The sequence below is a fragment of the Hordeum vulgare genome, chromosome 6H (genome assembly GCF_904849725.1).
Source record: "Hordeum vulgare subsp. vulgare chromosome 6H, MorexV3_pseudomolecules_assembly, whole genome shotgun sequence".
In the NCBI taxonomy this organism is placed as follows: domain Eukaryota; kingdom Viridiplantae; phylum Streptophyta; class Magnoliopsida; order Poales; family Poaceae; genus Hordeum; species Hordeum vulgare.
The window spans coordinates 136,204,830-136,226,274 of record NC_058523.1 but is presented as its reverse complement, the minus strand read 5'-3'; the positions used below and the strand labels follow the sequence as shown (position 1 = coordinate 136,226,274).

The 21,445-nt window shown below is 44.8% G+C and overlaps 1 protein-coding gene across 2 annotated transcripts; it reads right to left on the bottom strand.

The window, feature by feature from the left end:
- Nucleotides 1-12,473: 12,473 nt before the first annotated feature.
- Nucleotides 12,474-20,022, bottom strand: LOC123402344 (DNA (cytosine-5)-methyltransferase DRM2-like). 2 transcript variants are annotated; one of them, XM_045096251.1, is made up of 8 exons: nt 19,807-20,022; nt 19,214-19,330; nt 19,017-19,125; nt 18,887-18,933; nt 18,632-18,796; nt 14,107-14,206; nt 13,789-13,880; nt 12,474-13,702 (listed from the first exon to the last, which is right to left on the bottom strand). In XM_045096251.1, exons 1-8 carry the CDS (start codon nt 19,810-19,812, stop codon nt 12,599-12,601), a joined length of 1,740 nt encoding a protein of 579 aa, XP_044952186.1. In that variant the 5' UTR covers nt 19,813-20,022; the 3' UTR covers nt 12,474-12,598. The 2 variants fall into 2 exon arrangements, with proteins under 2 accessions (XP_044952186.1, XP_044952187.1); XM_045096252.1 differs by having other exon boundaries at nt 14,107-14,182.
- Nucleotides 20,023-21,445: the final 1,423 nt, after the last annotated feature.

The window sequence follows — 21,445 nt, the reverse complement described above, 5'->3', positions numbered from 1 at the left end:
CCTGTACGGTACTGTCATCAATCACCAAAATTACTTAGGCATAAACTATGCCTCAACACCTGGGTGGCCCATGTGTCCTCATGACACCTGCCACCGTCGTGGACAAGCTAAATTGTCCCAAATGGGGACGGGCCCAAACAACTCAACTCGGCTCACGAGGTTATCGCCACCTACCGGGCCAGGGCAGCGCGCGCGCATAACCTTCCCTCTTTGGTGGTACCGATAAAAGAGCACGCGATCAGACCAAGTCAAGGCTGTCTCATACCGGTAAATGTGGCTGCACGGATAAGCCCGGACATGTGACTCTCGATCAACCAACTAAGTATCTTATCCCCGAATAATATTTCTGTCATAGCTGAAACTACGATATCATAGTAATCCAATAACCAATAAGCTCAAGACACTGCTATTGATTCATGTCCACAAACTGCTGGATGAAACCCAAAATAATCATAGACGGTAATCTTCAATGTCATGTCATCTACTAGTGGGTAAAATACTAGTTACTAACAATCCCATACTCAAGAGGGTAGTCACCTATTCAAGAATTTATTCAAACATTGCATAACCTAATCCATACTACAAACAATTATACTTGCGATTAAAGTAATTGGCTAAACTTTGATATTGCAATGCAATTATGCAAATGAGGGTTGTGGCTTGCGTGGGGGTGATGGAACCATGTAGGAGGAGGTGCGGAGAGTCCACGGAACTGGTTGCCCGAAACAATTCTCTCTCGGAGGGGCTGTTTAGAGGCAAGGACAAAATGGTCATTTCCACTGTGTGAACACATAGTGAAAACGATACCAACATGACGAGCTCGACGATACGAAGACGTGGGCTTTGGAATCACCTCGTTCGGAGTTGCAGGTAAAAAGATATAAGAGTTTTTCTGCTAGGGACTGATCTGAAAAAGAAATAATTGCACATGGGTACCTGCCAGTACTGCGGCTGGCGCCTCCTCTGAAAATAGGCTTTCCTGGGAGCGAAAGCGTATTCATGGAAATACGCTTCCACTTATCCTCGCTCGCACTTCCTTCTCTCACCGACAGGTGGGTCCCACACCCCTTCTCTCTCCTCCCTCTATCTTCTTCTTCCTCCTCTCTCTTCTCCCCGTCAGAGATCAGTTGCGGCTTCGGCCTCGTCGGCACCGGCGACGGGAGGCCACGGCGGGCTTGGACGCTGCCGGGGATGGATGTGCCGCTCCATCCCGTGCCCGTGGGTAGCGGAGAGGGCGCCAGGGATGGCCGGAGTCAGCCATGGCAATGGTGGACGAGGGCGGTGGCTCCGGGGTGGAGGAGGTGCTCCCGTAGATGCGGCGATAGGGGAAGGGGACAGAGGTGGTCTCCGGTGATGGGTTAGTCCAACAGAGGGCTCGGCGGAGTCGGAAAGAGCCAGAGATGGGCGAATTTAAGAGGAGACCGAGGGCGACCATGGTGGAAATGCGAGGACAGGAGAGCTCCTCGGGCTTGAGGGAGTGGCCGGGGACACTGCTGGGAGGGAGAGGAAGAGGTAGAGGTGGCTGGGGATGCCCAGGGAGGCTTGAGGCCAGGGCTTTTATAGCCGGCCCACGAGAGGAGATGAGGACGGCTGCTGTGACGATCCTATCCACGCACTAGAGCCCGGGGATGGTGTGGCTGGACGATAGCGGCGTCGGGAGGCTTCGAGGAGGGATGAAGATGGCTCAGGCGAGGTCGGGAAAGCTCGGGAGACCTCGGGCAACAGGACACGACAGGGACGGCGACTGCAGGTCATGGGCACGGCTGCTGCACCGCGTAGGAGAGGACGAGAGAGGGGGAAGGGGTCCAGGGCAAAGAAAGACAACACGGGGAAGCCCCTAGACATGGCTAGGTGTCGAGGGAGAGAAGAAACCGACGACCCCGAGGGCCCCAATGCATAGAGCGCGCATATGGCACGCCGTCCGCATGGTCACCGCGTGAACTAGCGCACACGGTGCACCCTGGCATGCAGCACGATGTGTAGCAGAGAGTCCTTCCAAGGAGGGGTCCTTCTGAGGTGATAGATTGGCAAAAGAAACCAAGAGGAGATGGGAGGCTTCACTCGAAGTTTTCTGCAGCAAACTTGTCCATATCACTATGATAAACAGAGAAGAGATAAGGGCAAAATATGATGTCTGGGAGGTTTAGGGTAGGAAGGACTACAATCATGTGAAGTTTGAGAAGCAAAGGACCAAGATTCAATATAATTGCTTTGCAACTCACCAATCTGGTCCAAAATACAAATCTTGATGTGGCACTCACCTAACAACTGAGATGGAGCTGAAATTTGGAGGAGATGAATTATTTTGGCATATGAAGATACTGTATAAGTTTCATACCATCTGGATAAACCAAAATGGTATTTCCTTCACACAACATCCCACTGGACAGAATCTTAGTGAAATTACTGAGGGGAAATGGTTAGATAGAATGAGCTCAAATTTGGTGGGGAGATGTTTTATAGGTAGTATAATGTCCTAGTAAAATTTCAGAAATTATGGAGCAACATAAAGTACGGTTGCTTCACAATCCAAAATAATGACCAGAGACAAAGATTTGATGTTGTGGTCACAAAGTTGATGGGGTGATGCTCAAACTTGGTGGAGAGTCATGATTTGAGCATATTGAGATCATGGCAAAATTTCAACTCATTTGCATACTCTTAGCTAGTACTTGTTTCACAAAGCTTCCCGTGGATTAGAAACTTTGGAAATTTGCCAAGAAATATTTACTATCCAAATTGAGTTTAATTTTGTCATGAGGCAATGATATGAATAGGAAAGAGTGCCCACAAAGTTTGAGAGCAAGAAAGCACATCTAAAGGGTACTTGCTTCACAACTTGACAACTAGGGTAGAATTAGAAAAGGAATATTGGTGAAATATTTTTTAACATGGCAAGGAAGGATTTTGTCATATCTGAGGAAGATATGACCCAAGAAATTTATAAGAATTATTTGGGAATATTTGGAATGATAGAAATGTGGGTTGCTTCACAACCCAAGGCAACAGGGTTATTCCTTTAATAGGAAAAAGGAATATTCCCAGGAAAAAGATTATTGGGATTGGCTCAAAATGGAAATGACAAGGTCTTGGGATGGTTTGGAGGTTGGCAAGTCACTAGGGAAGAGAAATCAAGGGTGATCCCTTTAGGTTCCAAAACTACCAGGCCATATAAAAACAAATCCAGACCAAAATTAAAAGAAAAAGAAATGGACAAAATCCAGGGTGTTACATACGTGGACAAAAAGGGGGAACAATAACTTTTTAATAAACTGCGAAAGTCAGGACTTAAACTCGAGACCTTAGGTTCCGTTATCATGTTAAGCTTCATGCACTAGCTAACACAATCAAAAGTACGAAACTTATGAAAAAGGCTAGACAGTTCACGTATACACTTCAACAAGGATAAGGAAAATGGCGGACAAGAACCCTAAAAGCGGCCAGATCCGGTATATATATGGGATTTGGGAGCGGTTTACGGGCCTTCCGTAAAACTTTTTTACGGGCCAGGCCGTTTTTAACGGACCTGCCTGACCCATTATTTTCGTCCGTCCTATAAAACCACTGAAAAAAGAAGGCTGACGAGTATTTATGAGATCTACTAGAGATGTTATAAGTTAGTGTGGCAAAACCGCTGAAAAAACATAGCCTGCGGATCTGCTAGAGATGCTCTAAGCTAGTGTGGCAGGAGATTAGCTCTTTTCTCTAGACACGTAGGTAGTTGTGCAGACTCTATTGCTTTTCTTTGGATTGTTGGAAAGAAACTTGACTCACTAAATACAATAGTTGCTCCTGCCCTCTCGGCCTCGTGGAAACATATAAATAGTATAGTGTTTAATGGTGTCATTCGGATGTCTTTGAATCATATTTGGTCGCTGGTTTTAAGAACCATAAAAAATGGTGCCTGATCTTTTTTTTAAAACCATACATCCGTATAAATACATTATTTGTATTTATATGAGTTAAAAAAATATTACAGATACCCTAGAAAGTAAACGTACAAATACAAAAATACATGAAGGATATAAGCCCTACAGCTTCGCCATACATCACAGAAGACCCTAACCAAATAAATTTTGAAAAGGCATCCTTGGTCTTCTCTGCTACCGGTTACTCTGCTGCTCCGTTGCGTCAAGGGTAGCCACCATCGCTAGAGGTCGGAAAAAACACGGATGAGCAGCTCACCTAGAGTTAAAGGAACCCCTTGCACAATGACGTTAGAGCATCTCTAGCAGACCCCGTAAAAGAGCGACCTGCACAATGACATTAGAGCTCGCGGTCGGACTCCCCGAGAAAGCCGACGATGGCCAGAGGCCATACTTCAGCCACCTCCGTGATCCCCGTTTGCGTGTGGCATCAGGGGAGCGGTGGCGACGGTGCTCGGCATCATCCCCTCCATTTCCGTGGCCGTCCATGATCGGGACGGCCCGTTGATGGTTTTTTGTCTCGCCGGCGACGAGAAATTAGGGTGGAATGAGAGTTGAATCGCGGCGGAGCTGCGGCGGCAGAGGATAAGGTTGGACCCGTAAACGCGTTGTGAAACCGCATATATGCTGACCGAAGGAGTACGTGATACGGGATCTATTCTGACCATTAAAATAAATCGAACCCGCATACTCGTCGAAATTTTATGGGATCGAGCCTTTTACGCGGTCTGCTAGAGATTTTTACTCTTAGTGAGCCGGAGGCCCGCAGCAGCCACCGGCTCCAAAGAACCGGATCTGATCCCAAGTCATCTATCGGCCGGAGGCAACGACAACAGCGGCCGTGCTCTCCGAGCTCTTCATCTCCGGGCCTGGGGACGACGCCACTCCGCCTCCTTGAAGGCAGCCAAGCCCTTCCTCTGCAAGCAATACTCGATGCCAGCCATGGATTCCATCCATCCCAAACAGGACACCATCAGCACCGCCCCAAGCCGCACCTCCGGTTAAATCCCGCTGCAAAATACTCCTTCTCCTCATTTGCTCCCAAACTCCACGCAGCAGCACGCCACTGAAGGAGAGAAGTGATGGAGCAGAAGGAACCACGAACCCACAGGCTTCCCGCCAGAGGAGGGGCCCCTGACGAAACACGGACGAAGCCGGGGTACCTTTATTCCGGCGCGGCGCCGCCGCCGGCGTCTCAACGGCGCCTCCTGGAAACTATCCACACGCCAGTGCTTTCCCGGAGCTCCCCCACCTCCCAAGGCCAAGCAGGCCATCGGAGGCAAGGAGGAGCGGCGAGGTCGCCGTCGGAAGGACAGGAAAACTGGAAATGGCGCCTGTTCTTGAAGGAGCATGTGCTGGTTCAGATTGATCTTTTCTGTGTGCACCTGCAGCGTCTGCTGGGGAGCCCGACGCAACTGGAGTGGGGGCGAATGCCCATGGTGATGGAGAAGATCATCTACAGCTGAGCAAGCGCGGTGACAGGGGCATGTTGAGCCCAACATCCACCTTGGACTTCAATCCTTGCTGTCCTAATATGGAAGTTGTACATCCTTGCTGTCCGCTAGAACGATGTGTAGAGCTTCTCCAGCTTCAGTTTCAGAGTCTGCTGCTGATTTCAGCTAACTACTAAGAGACCTAGAGTAAATTTTTTAGCAAACTCTGGCTGAAGCTACTCCAGGTTTTGGAGCAATAGTTACTCCAGGTCTCTTGGAGTAGTAGTTACTCCAGCTAGCTTCAGCTTCTGGTTTGCGGTGCAGTTGTTTTACTGAATGGTATAATTTCAGAGTCCCAAGAGAGTGACCAGAACAGGTTCTAGGGTATGAATTATCTGACTTACCATGCTGAAGTTAGACAGAAGTGAAGCCATTTCTCAGAGCAATTGTTTTCTCTTTGTAAACATTGCTGTTGTTTTCAATCTGGATGAAAACAGAGCTCCAACATACAAAATCCATTCAAAACAGCATTTACACCGGCTCCCAAATATCTATCCATGCTAGTACGAAGGACTATATCCTTCTATGTACCGTGCACTAGGCAGGCTCTAAAGTCTTTAACATACCAAAATCCATATCGCAATATCTGAACCCAGGTTCTGAACTTTACAAACTTGGGGAACCTGAGAACCTGGTAGCCTGATATGCTTATGTTCCAGGTTTTGAAGATCATACAGGATGAAAGCAACACGAGACACAATGTATTTTCGAAAAATACATATGCCCCGAGTGAATACCGGTTACATACATTCTTTTCATCACTACCAAAGAATGAAGTGTGCTGTGGGTGCCAAAGAATGCATTTCAAGTTCTATCCCCAGTCGATATTGTTAGATTGATCTCTTTCCCAATGGGCCCAACGGCCCATTGGACCTTGACTCACGCCCTGATCGGGGACGTCCAGCCCAAGCAAGGCTGGTGGGCCCCTGTTGCGCAGTGCTATATATAGAGGAGGTGGGGACCATGGCACGGGTTACGAGGTTCGCCGCCGCCTCTGGTTCCCCACTCCTAACCCTAATCCGATCCAGAGGGTAGCACTGAAGCGATGGGAAGTCCATCACCGCCACCACCGGATCTCCCTCCTTCCCCACCGTCGTCACCACCTCACGACGGTCACCGGAGGGAACTCATCGAGTACGGGATAAGGTAACATACCACTACTCTCACTGAACACATCTAGCCTTGTCGATCCACGGGATCTATCAATGGTATCAGAGCCACCAGGCTTTAGATGTGTTTTCGGTTGCAAGATGAAAACGAAAGCAAAGGAAGCCCCTCCCTGATATGAACCCTAGAAGGGCAAAGTTCAAAGCAAAAAGAATAGCTCACCGGAGCCCACTCCGGCAAAGAGCGCCGCCTCGGCCGCGCCTGTTCCTCTCGATCCCCACACGCATCGGCAAGCCGAGGTGTGGGGAAGAAGAACGAACCTCCTCGGAGGCAAAGTGTGGATCAGATTAGATCCAAAAGAAAGATAAAAGAAATCGGATCGAATCCGGTAAAGGCAAGCAAAAGAAAAGGGGGAGGGAACACAAGCAAAGGGCACCACCACCACGCCCTTGACGGTGGCGCGTTCACCTAGAAGGTGCTCGCGCGCGACGGCAAAGGAACGGGGATGATGCCATCCATCTTCTCTGTCAAGGAAAAAGGCAAACTATAAGCACCGCAACCACGCCGTTTGACAGTGGCGCCGTAGTATCACGCATACAAGGCCATTTTTGGTCGTCCTGGCGAAAGCACATGCCGGCTAAGAGGAAAAGGAGCCACCGCGGACCGCTCGACGGCGGCGCACCCACCGTAAGGCGTGTGCGCAGCTCGCGAGAGGAGGGCTATAGCTCCGGGAAGAGCTTGCAAAAGCATGGCACGCGCGGCACGGGACTTAAGGTCGCCACAGCCAGCGGCCAGCTAGCACAATCCGTCGCGGGTCGAGCAAGGCAAGAGGCGCAGGGGCAGGGGCCCTTGTCGCCGTCGTTGTGGTCGACGGGCCACTGCTGCCCTGCGGCTACAGGAAGGGGAATCGTCGCTGGGGGAGTGCGCGGCGCGCGCGGCGCACAGAGGGCTCGACCCAGGCGCCGGCGGCCGGCAACCGCTCTTGCCACAAAGGCGGCGGCTGTGTTTCTCTCTGTCTCGCGAGAAGAACAGCGAGAAAGAAGAGAGCGGCGGGCTGGGATGGGGGAAATGAAAGGTAGGGTTTCAGGGTTTTCCCTCCCCACCGGGCTCACCCTTTTGTTCCTCCGAGGCGCACGGGCAACCGTCGGATTTAATCCGACGGCCCCCCATGGCACCGCTGCCAAACCCTAGGCTAGGGCTGGCCGTTCGGCCAAGTACTGGCGAGGCATCAGGGGCCGGCCCAAGCCAGCGGGAGCTGCGCCGCGCTGGCGAGGGGAGGCGTCAAGGCGCTGGTGGCGGGCCGAGGCCACAGGCCGGCTTGGCTGGCCATTTATTTGTTTTAAAGGGGTTTTTCAGTTTCTGTCTATTAAGGCAGATTCAAAGGTTTTTTCTAGGAATTTTTTCCTACGAAAACATGATTAGAAAAAGTAAAAGAAAATGTTCAAAGTTTCTGTCAATTTCGACAGAATTGTTATATTATTTTTCTGTAAAGAAAAGTAAAAGGATTTTTGAGAATAAAATAGTTTTCTCAGAAAAGGAAAAGTTCATGAATTTTTAATTATCATAGAATTTTTTCTGTTATAGTAACATGTTTTTTTTTAAAGAAAAATAAAAGGTTCTGAAAATAAAAGAAAGATTTTCAAAAAAAGAAAAATTCATGGATTTTATAAAAGAGATTATAAAGTTCATGAATTTTTAATTTTAACAGAATATTTTTCTGTAAAGGTGCATGAATTTTCATATTCACGTTCTTCCGCTGCAAAGTAAAAAGATTTAGTCCTCCAATTAAATTGGAACCAACGGGAAAATTTAATTGGAAGAACTGTTATTAGCAAAGTTTTTCCCTTGTGGGTGAAATAGGATTCAAACAGTTTCCACTATGACAATAGAATGATGTTTGTTTTAAAGTTAAATATGGTATTGTTATTTTCTGACCAACGTTGATGATAACAATACTATAATTGTATGAGTCATCTTATGTTTAAAGCTTAAATCTCTGATAAATTTTGTATCAAAGTAATCAATTTTTCGGAGCACATATAAAGAAATGCATATTTCTATTTCTGCTGCAATATGGTTAATGATGATGATTATTTCTTAGCAAAGTTGCTCAATAAGAATACTATCATCACATTGTTCATGAGTTATATGCATTATTTCCATTTCTGCCCAACGGTGATATGGAATTAATGTAGAAGGATGATGTTTTATTCTAATTCTGCTACCACGGTGATTTAGAATATTCCAGAAAGTTTGAAAAGGTTTAATGTGCATGATTTTAATCAGACCAACGTAGGATTATTTTTATGCTCATTATCGTTGTTTATTGGCTAAGTATTCTCAGACTAAAAGTTATTCAAGCTTTCACTCATGAAAGTGAACGTTTTGGGTACTAGTGACCCGAAAGATGGAAAAAAAAGGCCATAACTTGAGGGAATAAATTCTCTCTAAAGAATGGCTTCACAAGAAAAGAACTCTTGGATATTAATTCAAGAAAAGAAAAGAGATAGATCATTGAGAGTCTTGGTTGACGAATGTCTTTCATGTACTCTCTATGATGAAGTCTCCTTTTTTTCAGTCAACATGATTGAAATGAAACAAGCAGCATGCATGTTGAATTGACCAACGTCGGATCAAACATGTGTGTCAAAGATAATTCAGATTTATTTCTGAATTTGATGCAGTCAAAAGAGCCAATTATGGCATTTATGTCCCTTAAAGGGAATTACCCGCATGGCAGGAAAAGTCTGGGAAGAATGCCTGCGTAACCGGGTAAAGTTGACATTGTATTATGTCAACAATCCGTGTATGGCGGGAGAAATTTTGGCAAAGGTCTTATCCTGTATGACAGGAGAAAGTTATGATGACTCATGTGCGGTTAATGTGTCCCACTATGGGAGAAAAGTATGGAGTAGCTATTAAGCTTTCCTATTATCGACCGTACACCTTATGTGTAACGGTCATTATGCAATCACTAAATCCATAAAGGATAAAAGTAACAGACGAACCTAAAGACAAGAATGATATGCAAGTGTGACTTGCAAAAGAGACAATGATAAAGAACTCTGTTGAGTTTCGGAAATGAAATGAGGAAAAAGTACTCCCATACTAGTTAACTTATAACTTCATTTTACATGAAGTGATAAGATGAATGAGCTAGATAATCGAAGTTTCCTCATTTCACAAGAGCTATGAATGGGTTTCGAAATTGTGGCAAAAAAGTTCTTGCCACATTTCGAGGGGGAGAAAGAGACATGAAATACATTGTAATGTATTTCATGACTCCTCTGTACTTTAGATGATGTGATGCACATTATGCATCTAAAGTGATCCATTAATGAAGAATATGATTGTCAAGGGGAGTACGACAGTCATCTGAATACCGTCATTATGATACCCCTAAAGAAAAGAAACAGTTATATTTTCGGATCTTTTATAGTTCCGAAAGCAGACTAAGGAATACAACAGTGGTGCTTAAAGTGCCATAAAGAAGAAAGTTTAAAGATACGCCATTTCTTCAGTGAAGATGGAGTAATCTGGGGGAGCATGTTGTATGATCTGTACAACACCTGTTGTTAGCTCTACAAGGGATCTTGTGATACAGGTCCCTGTAAAACCTATTGCCTTTTGGAAATGGGTGACTATAGAATTAATTGCCTCTTGACAATGACAGAGCAACGACTACCCCATATGAAAGAAGTGCCAGTACCTGAGATTTTAATGGTCTCTAGGAATGTGAAAATCAGATACTTGTGACTACTATAAAGTCTATGTTAGTGAAATTCCATCATTTGAATTTCACTAACATAGACTTTATGAAGGGTCTAGAAGGCAAATGTGACTCCAAAGGAAATATGTAAATGCGTAAAACATGACTTAAATCGAAAGATTTTGTGCAAAGAAAATGAGAGGACCATTGCATTCATGCAAAGTTATAGAATGGGAAATTCGTTTCCCAATTCCTATGCATGTGGATGATGTCCTACTTGCTAGTGGTGATGTCAATCTACTGCAGGAGGAGAAAAGAAGTTCTTGTCCTCAAAGTTCAAAAGAATAAAAGGGGGTATTAGGAATGTTGCATTGACATGCTAAGAAAGATCTCTAAAGTATGCATACGAGAAAACCTACGCTTGTTCTTATAGTCAAGGGTAATGGAAGTGGAAACTATGGTGTTCCAAAAGTTAATAAGAAAAGATTGTAAACGGATATGGTACCATATGCTTCAGTTGTTGGAAGCTCAAGATATTACCCTGACACAGTTCACGTATATATCCGGGTTGTTTTGGCAATTTCCAGTCCATAGATAAATCAATGGAATGGAGTCAAAGATATCGGCCTCATGCTAAAAGAAATAAGTGCTCTCAAAAGATTGTGAGTACAAAGGCAGGACTTGTGAAATGTATAGCGAAATCCACAATTGTCGCTAACTTTCATACTCGGAGTTTTGTGTGGAAAATCTCCAAATGAGTAAAACAATTGTCATCAGTGTGATGCAATGATATGTTATAGCTTGATATGAGGCTGAGGGACGGGCAACGTGGTTAAGGCTACCTGTACCCGGAGTGGATAATGGTTGACAACGACGATTACCATTTTAAGTTCTTTCGCTCCTGTCACAACGAGTCAAGTGTTGATGCCAAACACACTGACAAAGAGTTACGTGTGGTGAAGGAGAAAGTCCGGAATTATAGAAAAATGCTTGAAGCATAAAAGCAACAAACAAGTGTTTGCAGATCTGCTTATCAAAGGCTTACCGCCCAGCGTGTTCGGAGAACACACAGTCGACATGGGTTTTATGGTATAGTATAAATTTCCGGACAATAAAGGGCCCAAGGTTAAAGAATCTGTCTCAAAATGGAGAGGTACATTGTGGCTGTCTGATTCCATCGGCAATTGAGCCGTGACGATGAAACATGCCCTATGTATTGATCTGTTACGAAACGGGTAAGGTTAAAAGTATATGATGAGATCAAGGGGGAGAATGCTAGATTGATATCTTTCCCAATGGGCCCAACGGCCCATTGGACCTTGACTCACGCCCTGATCGGGGGCGTCCAGCCCAAGCAAGGCTGGTGGGCCCCTGTCGCGCAGTGCTATATATAGAGGAGGTGGGGACCATGGCACGGGTTACGAGGTTCGCCGCCGCCTCTGGTTCCCCACTCCTAACCCTAACCCGATCCAGAGGGTAGCACTGAAGCGATGGGAAGTCCATCACCGCCACCATCGGATCTCTCTCCTTCCCCACCGTCGTCACCACCTCACGACGGTCACCGGAGGGAACTCATCGAGTACGGGATAAGGTAACATACCACTACTCTCACCGAACACATCTAGCCTTGTCGATCCACGGGATCTATCAGATATCGGTACTTGTTTCAGCTTGGCAAGCTTGCTATACAAAACGAAACAACCTAACAAGAGAAAGAACAGAGAGAACTATCTCTGAATTTGCATCGGCTTCTTTTGCATCCCAGAATAGAAAATGTCTTTTGTTTGTGTGAATGTACCAGTCACTTTTGCACTTAAAATGTACAATATCATCTATGCTAAAATGCTTTGCTAGATGAAAGAGCTGTGGGAAATAGCAAATTAAACAGCCTGCTTGTCTACAGGTTAGCAGCAGAAGAAGATCAGGTCGTATTTTTACCTTCCTATATACGCTTTTCATAATTAACATCCTCTTTTAACCTTATCGTGTTCACTGTTTTCATAGCCTGGAAACCACAGTTAAGTGCTTGATGCAGTGTTAAGTTTACGCAGAGAAAATGATATGAAGCAACTAAGCAAAATAAGTCTCTGTCTCTATGTAAAACACCAAATTCCAGTCTTAGCAGTGTGTACAACTGAAGCAGTTAGATGACATGTCCAGCTCAACCAGACAAAAAAGAGCATCATGTAAGGCGGTGCATGGCAAAATTTGTTGGTCCAGCACTAAACAGAATTTGGATACTTAAAACAAGGCATTTCTTGCAAATAAACATCCACCACGTCACCTCAATGTTTAAACATAGATGAAGCTGCGGTTCCTAGAGATTAGCACTAAGTGACAGAATAGGTACTACGATGCTTAGCCTACAACCTTGCCATAGCCGACTTGATGGCATCCAAGATTCTGGGGTAGTCATATAACAAAGCAGATTGCTCACTTGGGCTGCCCCCAATAACCAAGTCGAAGCCACCATATCTACCAACTAACGATGCAATTCTATCATTAGTGAGAGATTTCATGTCAGCAATCTCAACCAGCTTGCCTGTCTGGGTCTGATCCCACCAACCATTAAAAATCCTCCTATTAGTTTCGCCTTTCTCAACAGACACCGCTGTCCTCATGCGGATCCCAAGCCTGTGCAAAGCTACAGCTCCTCCTCCAATTCCGGTGGACAAGGACAGCACATTGATACCATTAGGAAACATGTCCCTCAGCACTGACAAGTGGTAAGCAATGGTATCAACTTGGAAGGAGTTCGCGAGAGATCTATACCTCTCTGTCTTGATGACTCCCCTTGTGTGGTCCCTTGGGAAACCGAGCAGAGATTCCATCTCATCAGGCTCCAACTGAGAAACCTTGTCTTTCCCAACCCAGACAAGATCCCAAGTTTTGCACTCATCCACCACACGATTCTGAACACTCAGGGGGTTGCCTGATCTTGCAAGAGCATGCTGGATCTGGTTTATTAACTTTGCAGTTGCCACACTTGCTTGCAAGCAGTTGAGCTGCCTTCTTTGGTCCCAAGAAGGCCACCACCTCTTATATTGTGGGAATGCATCAAATACAGTCTTTGGAGGGAAAGGGAGAAGAGCTTCTCTGTCCTCAACTGGCAAATTATGGATGTACCCAATTTCCCTTGAAGCTGCACAAAAATACTTGGAATCCACAAACTCTGGTTGAATGTCATAGAATTTTTTTGAAATGGTCGTCCATGCACCTCGTGGAGCTCGGGCTGCATTCTGAAAGTAGAAAAAAGGTGGTCCGATAGCTTGTTCAGGAAGCATTCTGATCACTGATGGTTGCCTGTCACTGGGCAGATTGAATCCAACCATAGGATCTGGGATACGTGTTGGCTCATCATGGCTACCAGCAAAGGAGGGTCCATACTGCATGCTCCTCATCTTGCTCTCTTCCATCAATCTTGCTTTCTTTCTCCCTCCAAACGAATCAAAGCATCTATCCATAACCTACCAAATGTACACGGATTCCAGTTACATCGAATTAAAAGAGCAGAACCGTTTCTTATTGAAATGTACATAAAAGCACAAGGTACCTGATAGTCAGATATGTTTCTGGAATTCAAATCTCCTGCAACCTGTGATGCACTGATTGAATCAACTAATTCAACGAGATCAGCATCCACACCTAGAAAAATTCAAACAGAAATGTATGGTATAAGTTGCCTTCTCTGTGAAAGCATGACTGTCGAGACAAAAAATTCAAAAAGAGCATACCACATCTTGTAATAGCAATATTTGCTTCATCTTCAGGAAAGCCCATGCCTACTAATGAGTTGATCTTCTTGTCTTTCTGTGACATCTCTCGTAGAAAATCCTTCAGAGTTACAATAAAAACTTCAAAAAGAGCATACCACATCTTGTAATAGCAATATTTGCTTCATCTTCAGGAAAGCCCATGCCTACTAATGAGTTGATCTTCTTGTCTTTCTGTGACATCTCTCGTAGAAAATCCTTCAGAGTTACAATAAAAACTGAGGTCGGAAAATACTTCCTACGTCTCACTGACTTATTAATGCCAACTGAGTGACTGCTGATAGAGAAATACAACTACATACCAACATCTATAGGGCCAGAGAAATGAAGGGGGCTACAGCTAATCAACTGTCAAGAAATGAATAGCACAGACTACCCACGAAACAATAGAAAAAAACTGATCAAGAGTTAAATCAATGAAATGATTTAGGAACTCAACTTCTTGTTCTCTGTTGCTGTTTGAGAATGATGTTAATACAAGAGTTACTGTATGCATGAACACAAAAGCTCATCATTTTATACTTGAAACAACTACCTATATTAGCAAATATCCATATGAAGTATTGGTGGTGCTGGACAGGAAGAAACTGAAAGAACATGTTCAAGTTTGTTGTATCACTAATGGCACTCTGTGCTGGATGCATAGCAGTGGAAGAAAGTTAGAACCGATGGAAGATAATGCAAATGCGTGTATCTTCAGGAGAACATAAAGATATACGCATTCCACACTATTTCAGGTTCATCACCTTGCTAGCAATCAAGATATTTTTCGCCGAGCAGGTATAATAGACGTCAAGCACTCCATTATCTTTTCCTACTTGTTCTTTTCAGTCACTACATATATCTAGCCATGAATTGGGTTCAACCATGCAACATTCTCATCACTAGTTTTATTTGCGTAACCTACACGAAAATCAGCTATCGCATCATATATTACATTCTGAGATTTCTAAATTAGTGACTCTGTATGTATTTCTCGCACAACATTTCTACATCGAATCCCTCGCTTTCTTCGGCTCTAACTTGTAGATATTGCTCTTCTTGAGGTTGGTCTTGGAGGGAAGTTTGATGCAACTAGTGCGGTATGTGATGCACTTTTGAGTATTAAGATCACTTTGTGTAACTGAAAGTCAAAGAAGAATCCTGAACAATGCCATTTAATTCTTGAAGATCTTGTTCGCCCTAACCAGCAAGCTAGTTTCCAACCATCCTTGCATTCTATGGAAAAGTGACGAGCTGCGTTGCAGCACAAACTTTACCCCAGTGCAGGCTAGAATTATTTAGTACTCAGCATTCAAGTTTAGCTTCTATTTCTTATGAACTCTTCTCAGCTAAGTCTGATTGTACACTATATCTTGGACTACAAAACCAATCAAAGAGCATAATAGTTTCGTGGTATCTGCAGTATCTTCTTTTGGTTAAAGCATCAGTAATATGATTTGCGCATAGCATCCCGATTCCACAAGTTTTAGGTCGTGTAACTAATATTCAAATGCATAAGAACTGCAGAGAAAAGGAGTGGTGTCTAACAGAAACGAAATTTTTAATTCATAAAAATCACAAACAAGCAGGACAATAATACACTCAGTTTCTACTACTTTCCAGTTTGATTGATTACTCTGAAGTAGGTACTGGTCTAATGATATTCAATCTCACTTCCTAATTGTTAGGAAGTATTAGTATTAGTCTAGGAGTCCTTATTAGTCTATTAGTATTAGTCTAGGAGTCCTTATTAGTCTATGTTTACTTTCCTTGCACCTCAAGTCATATGTAATATATATATGCCCCTTGGGCCTTCAATATAGACAAGTTGCTTTCCTAACATGGTATTAGAGCTAGGTCAATTTTTTTGCACGCCGCAACTCGTGCTATTGATCCACCTCGCCTCGTCGTCGTCCTTTGTGGCCGCCGCTTCTTTTCTCTGTCTCGTAGCGGCAGCTCTCCACGCCGGCTACTCTCCTCGTGCCCTGCCTCGTCCCAGTCTCCATCGCCAAATCGGATCAGTCCAGGACGAGATCGAATCTTCCTGCTACCGCTCCAGCCGCTGGTGAATCCGCTGGTGAATCCCCTCCTGCTACCGCTCCAGCCGCTGGTGGATCCCTTCTGCTGCCGCTCTGGAGCTGCCGTACTCCCCTGCCTCCAGATCGCATCGACTCCTCTGCTACTACTCCAGCCGCTCCAGCCGCCGTACTCCCCTGCTGCCGGATTGCACGTGGGATCGGGTCGCCAGATCCCATCAGATCGGGCCGCTTCACTCCGCCCTGCCTCCAGATCGCATCGACACGGTCTCAGATCGAGAGGTTGACTGAGATTTCAAAAAAAAAAAAAAGAAGATGTCTACTGCATCGGGCTATGTTGCTGTCCCTCGTTGTTCGGTGATCTTCGATGGTAGTAACTACACCGAGTTCATTGGCTTTATGCGCATTCACATGCGTGGCATCCGTCTCTGGGTGTTCTTTCTGACGAGGTCTGTTGTCCGTCATGTCCGGTTCCTCCTGTGGCTCCCACTCCGCCGATCCCTCCGACTCTTCCTACGGATGCTCCTCAGACTATGAAGGATGCAGCTAAGGTTGCTGATGAGGCTGCTATCCGTGCTTATGATGCGAAGGTCTTGGCTTATGAGGAGGCTCTTCAGGTGTATCACGGTGCTCTGTCCGCTTACACCCAATGGCTTGATGATGATGCTCGTGCTGCAGCTGTTCTCACTGCTAGTGTTCTGCCTCAGTTTGCCTTTGAGTTTTTGGGCCTTCCTACTGCCTTTGAGATGTGGACTCGCCTTCGTCAGCGCTATGCGCCCTCTGGTGATGCCTTATACCTCTCCGTGGTTCGTCAGGAGCATGCTCTTCAGCAGGGTGACTCTACTGTTGATGACTTCTATACACAGAGTTCTGCTATCTGGCGCCAGCTCGATTCTCTCCGCACTGCTGGTTGTCGTACTTGCCCCTGTTGCCAGGCTGTCCAGACCAACTTGGAGTTTCATCGCGTCTACGAGTTCCTGTCTCGGCTCCGTAAGGAGTTTGAGCCTCGGTGTGCTCAGTTGTTTGCTCGTGGCCGTATTTCTCTCATGAAGGCGCTTTCTGAGATTCGTGCTGAGGAGACTCGCTTACGTGGTGTTGGTTTGCTGGAGGTTCCCTCGGTGCTAGCTGCTCGGGCTACTTCTACGCCCCCTGCTGCACCGACCCCTTCTCACTCGAGTACTCCGCCGCTCTTGCCCACTCCTTCTGGAGGCTCAGGTCGCCCCCGTCCACATTGTGGCTACTGCAACAATGATGGTCATATTGAGTCCCACTGCTACACGAAGAAGAAACACTTGCGCCAGGCGCAATCATCATCTACAGAGACTTCGTCATCTACCTCGACAGCTTCAGCCATCGCTTTGACTGAGCAGGATATTCTGCGACTTAAGCGTCTGCTCGCTGCTTCAGGTTCTTCCTCGACGGGTACTGCTGGTATTCTGACTCAGGCTTCCCGCACTGAGCAACCACCTTCTATACAGTCAGGACCGTCTCACGCACACTCTGGTTGGAATTGGCCTTCGCCGCCATGATATTATTTTTTCTCTTCTGCTGCCATCATCCCTAATCTAGTGTGTGTTTTCTAGTTTTCTTTGTTTTCCGCTGCGTCCACCAAATCCGTTGATATTTTGTGTTTTCTCATGCCATGCGAGTCCACCTTAGTCTGTCAGCCTTTTCTTTGGTCCTGATCCTTTCTATGCAACTTTTGTGGCCTATTTGCCCTTGTTGTTTTCTATAGGATTTTCTGGACTTCTTTTGCATTGTCGATCTACGTCCATCGTGCCTTATCCGCCGAGCTTCTTTCGCCGACGGTAGTCGTGGACTATGATTTTCTGCACAATGCTTTATTCTCTTGATGTGTCATCTTCTTTTGACAACCCATCTTCTCTTGATACTTTTGTTGTATCTTCAAGTGACGCGGTGTCTTCCTCTGATGTGCCATCTCTTCGGTGTCTTCCTCTTGATGTGCTATCTTCTTTTGACAACCCATCTTCTCTTGATACTTATCTTGTATCTTCAAGTGATGCGGTGTCTACCTCTGATGTGCCATCTCTTCGTTCACTCCTTCGGCAACTCGACAAGTTTTGAAGACTCTTCATGCTACGACAACACTCTCAAGACGCGGATTTGGATTATCATTTTTTTAGTATTACACCTCTTCAAATGCAATGCTATTGCATACGCTTTGCATTTGAGGGGGGGGGGTGTTAGGAAGTATTAGTATTAGTCTAGGAGTCCTTATTAGTCTATTAGTATTAGTCTAGGAGTCCTTATTAGTCTATGTTTACTTTCCTTGCACCTCAAGTCATATGTAATATATATATATATATGCCCGTTGGGCCTTCAATATAGACAAGTTGCTTTCCTAACACTAATTACACTATTATACGATAAACTTGAGCAGGATGAGAATTCTATATACAAAATAAAATGCACAAACTTCACAATTCAATTCTACACCGTTGAAACACTAAGAGAAAAATAAACAAAACTCAAACAATACATAAAGAGGGTGCTGAAGGTATGCATGGTAAAAAATTCAGATATAACAGCACATATATGATGAAAGAATTCTCAGCTACTGAACTAAAGATAAGGAATCGTCTACCTCATCACCAGGATCATCACAGTTGGGCTCTTTACCAGCAACATCATCATTCTTGTCATCCCAATTCTCAAAATCAAGATCATCATCATCATCATCTTCTTCAACACTATGAGGGGCGCAGCCAGAAGTAGAGCAGTTATCCACTGTATCATCAGCACCGAGTGCCTGCATTTCACATCACCAATCATATAACATACAATCCTTGCCATGTAGCAAAAGTATCATATTATCAAGATAAAGCACATTGACAAATACCTGATATGTGAGAATTAGCTCGAGCAATGCATCTGCATCGCTATGCCCTGAAAACAAAAGCCTCGGTTGAAACATAAGATATAAACACAAACAAGACAAATGAAATGAAACTAGTTATTTTGAGTATTACCAATCTCTTTCACGCCCTTCAGGACTATCTCTTTTGGGAAACCCATTGCTACATATTCCTCAATTAAAGCAGTAGATGGCGCTTCCTCGTTGGCTCGCCCATTAGAATCCTTTAGACATTTCCTCAAACAGATATCACACTACAATAATAGTGATAATAATAATAACAAGTCAGGGCTAGCTCTTGTGCTGAATTACCAGCGTGGACGGGCCAGGAGCATCTGAGGTCCTAAGAGCCAGAGCCGATGAAGGCTCAGCCTCGCCATCACTTTCCCACTCAAACTTAGCATTGTCATCGCTGTCGCTATCCCGGTCCTGTAACATGAGTTAAGCACACCTCGATCAATATTGAAAGGAAACCATCAAAAAAGTAATAATATCAGGTGGAGGGCTTTTGCCCTCCCCGGTGACCTTAAAAAAAGCAATAATAGAGAATAAAGTGACGCAAAGGGAATAATTATTCTGTCACAAGCCCACAACAGCCACAAGATATTGCCATTGAAATCTCTAGTGCAAATCAGTACAACTAGATTCAGTTCTAGAGTTTAGAGCACATTAAAAAGGAAGAAAAAAATACCATCTTTTTTTTATCGAACAAACTCCCTCCAGGACTGTCACAACAAGACATTAAGCTAATATCCAAAAAATATACATGAGTACAACTAGAAATAGTTTAATTTCCAGTTATGGGGATGCTAACTGACCGGAATATGGTACTACTACTAGCTAATCCGTTTAATGGATGGGGCTCTAAAATCGCCAGAAGAAGGGAGGACGGAGAGAGAGCCTACCGCCATTGCCGATGTCACAAGATGCGCAGCCCCTCTCTGTCTCACTGCCTCCCTGCCGTGAGAATGACAGCTCGAGGAAGAGCAGGAGCGGAGGAGGCGGAGGAGGAGAGCGCGGCGGCGACGGCGACGGCGCCGCCCCTCGCTGGCTTAGACGACAAAGAGAAAACGGGGGATGCGCTGCGTTGCCGCGCCTGTACCGCGGCGTGTAGTTGAGTGGGGCGTTTAGTTCGAGACGCTTTTATGCGATGTGCTGCCGCGCCTGTACCGCGGCGTGTAGTTGAGTGTATCGATGTGCTGCTGCGCGCAAGACTGCTCATGTGCGCAGCGCACATCTCAATGACTCGGTGGAAAAAAAAAGGTGAATGGTGAAGTCATAATAGGGACCGGTCATAGCTGTTAACCACTCAGTTTAACAAGTTAAATCAGTCTTTTCAAGTCTTTTCAATTAAATTAATAACTAAGTAAATTTAAATTAATGTTAAATCAGTCTTTTCAAGTCTTTCCAATTAAATTAAATCTAAATAATCGTTAATGAAAAGTTACTGCTATGCGGTTTAATATTATCTCCATTCATAAATATATAATCGATGCGGATTTGATGAATATTGTTCCACACACACTTTACTATTTATAGTTTCATATATATACTATAAATAAAATTAAACATTGTTTTTTTAACATGCATAGTCGATCGGTATGCTCGCGTATGAAGTTTCCCGAAGGAACAACATTCGTGATATCCTAGCCGAAAATGACAAAATCAAAGCTACAATAAAAAAACACTATTGGGTGAACAGTATGGTGCTAATTATATTTTCTTTGCTAAGGGTACCGTCATGTCAATGCTTCATGAAACTTTGTACGTGAGTAGAATGTGTTGAAATTAGTAGTGGGCCTTAGGTCCATAAAAGAATTTCAGAAAATCTTCAAGGGTCCATGTAGGTGGTGGCATGACAAGGTGGTGGTGGAAAGTTTAGTCCCATCCCGCTAGTGGAAAAGAAGTTGGACCCCTTTATAAGGGTGTCTCTTCCACATGCTATTGGAGAGTGAGAAGAGAAGGTGTCCTCGCGCACTCCTCCTCCGCCGTCCGCCTCGTCACGATGTGGGAATGAGCCGAGCCGAGCTCATACCTACGCGCTTATTTTTGTCGGTCAGGAACGGAGAATACGTAACAGACATGACACGATCCGAGACGTCGGATCGTGGGCTGTTACCGACTCGGACGTGGGTTCGGCCCACTGTAAGTGCATCTAGTGCCCCTTAGTGATTTTGGTGGTTTGAAGACTTATAGGTTAAGTATCTAATGTGTTTTTAAGTGTACACGGGATCTATAAGTCATTGAGAAGTTTGAGATATTTGAAGAATATCGACCCCTAAAAATATATGTCTTCAGTTGAAGAAATTGGTCTGAAGCTGAAGAAATGAATCGCGAAGAATTTGCGATGAAATGGATATTCCTCATGAAGATATTGATATTGAGAAGATCGGTGGTTCCTGAAGAAAATCGTTCTGAAGAAATGGAAGCGTGAAGATTTTCGTTTTCTGTTTTACTTTCTTCGCATTTGATGAATAGGAACACCGTACTGTTAAAGGGGGTCAAAGTAACACTATGGAATGGATTTCCTCATGATGCTCAACC

Bases quoted from the DNA above. Each gene is read 5' to 3' on its own strand.
- LOC123402344 (XM_045096251.1), bottom strand. The intron at 19,126-19,213 runs GTAATTCAGCAC...AAATGTCTAAAG, and splicing joins CTCCTGGCCCGTCCACGCTG to GATTCTAATGGGCGAGCCAA. The intron at 13,881-14,106 runs GTATGCTCTTTT...GAATTTTTCTAG, and splicing joins TATTGCTATTACAAGATGTG to GTGTGGATGCTGATCTCGTT.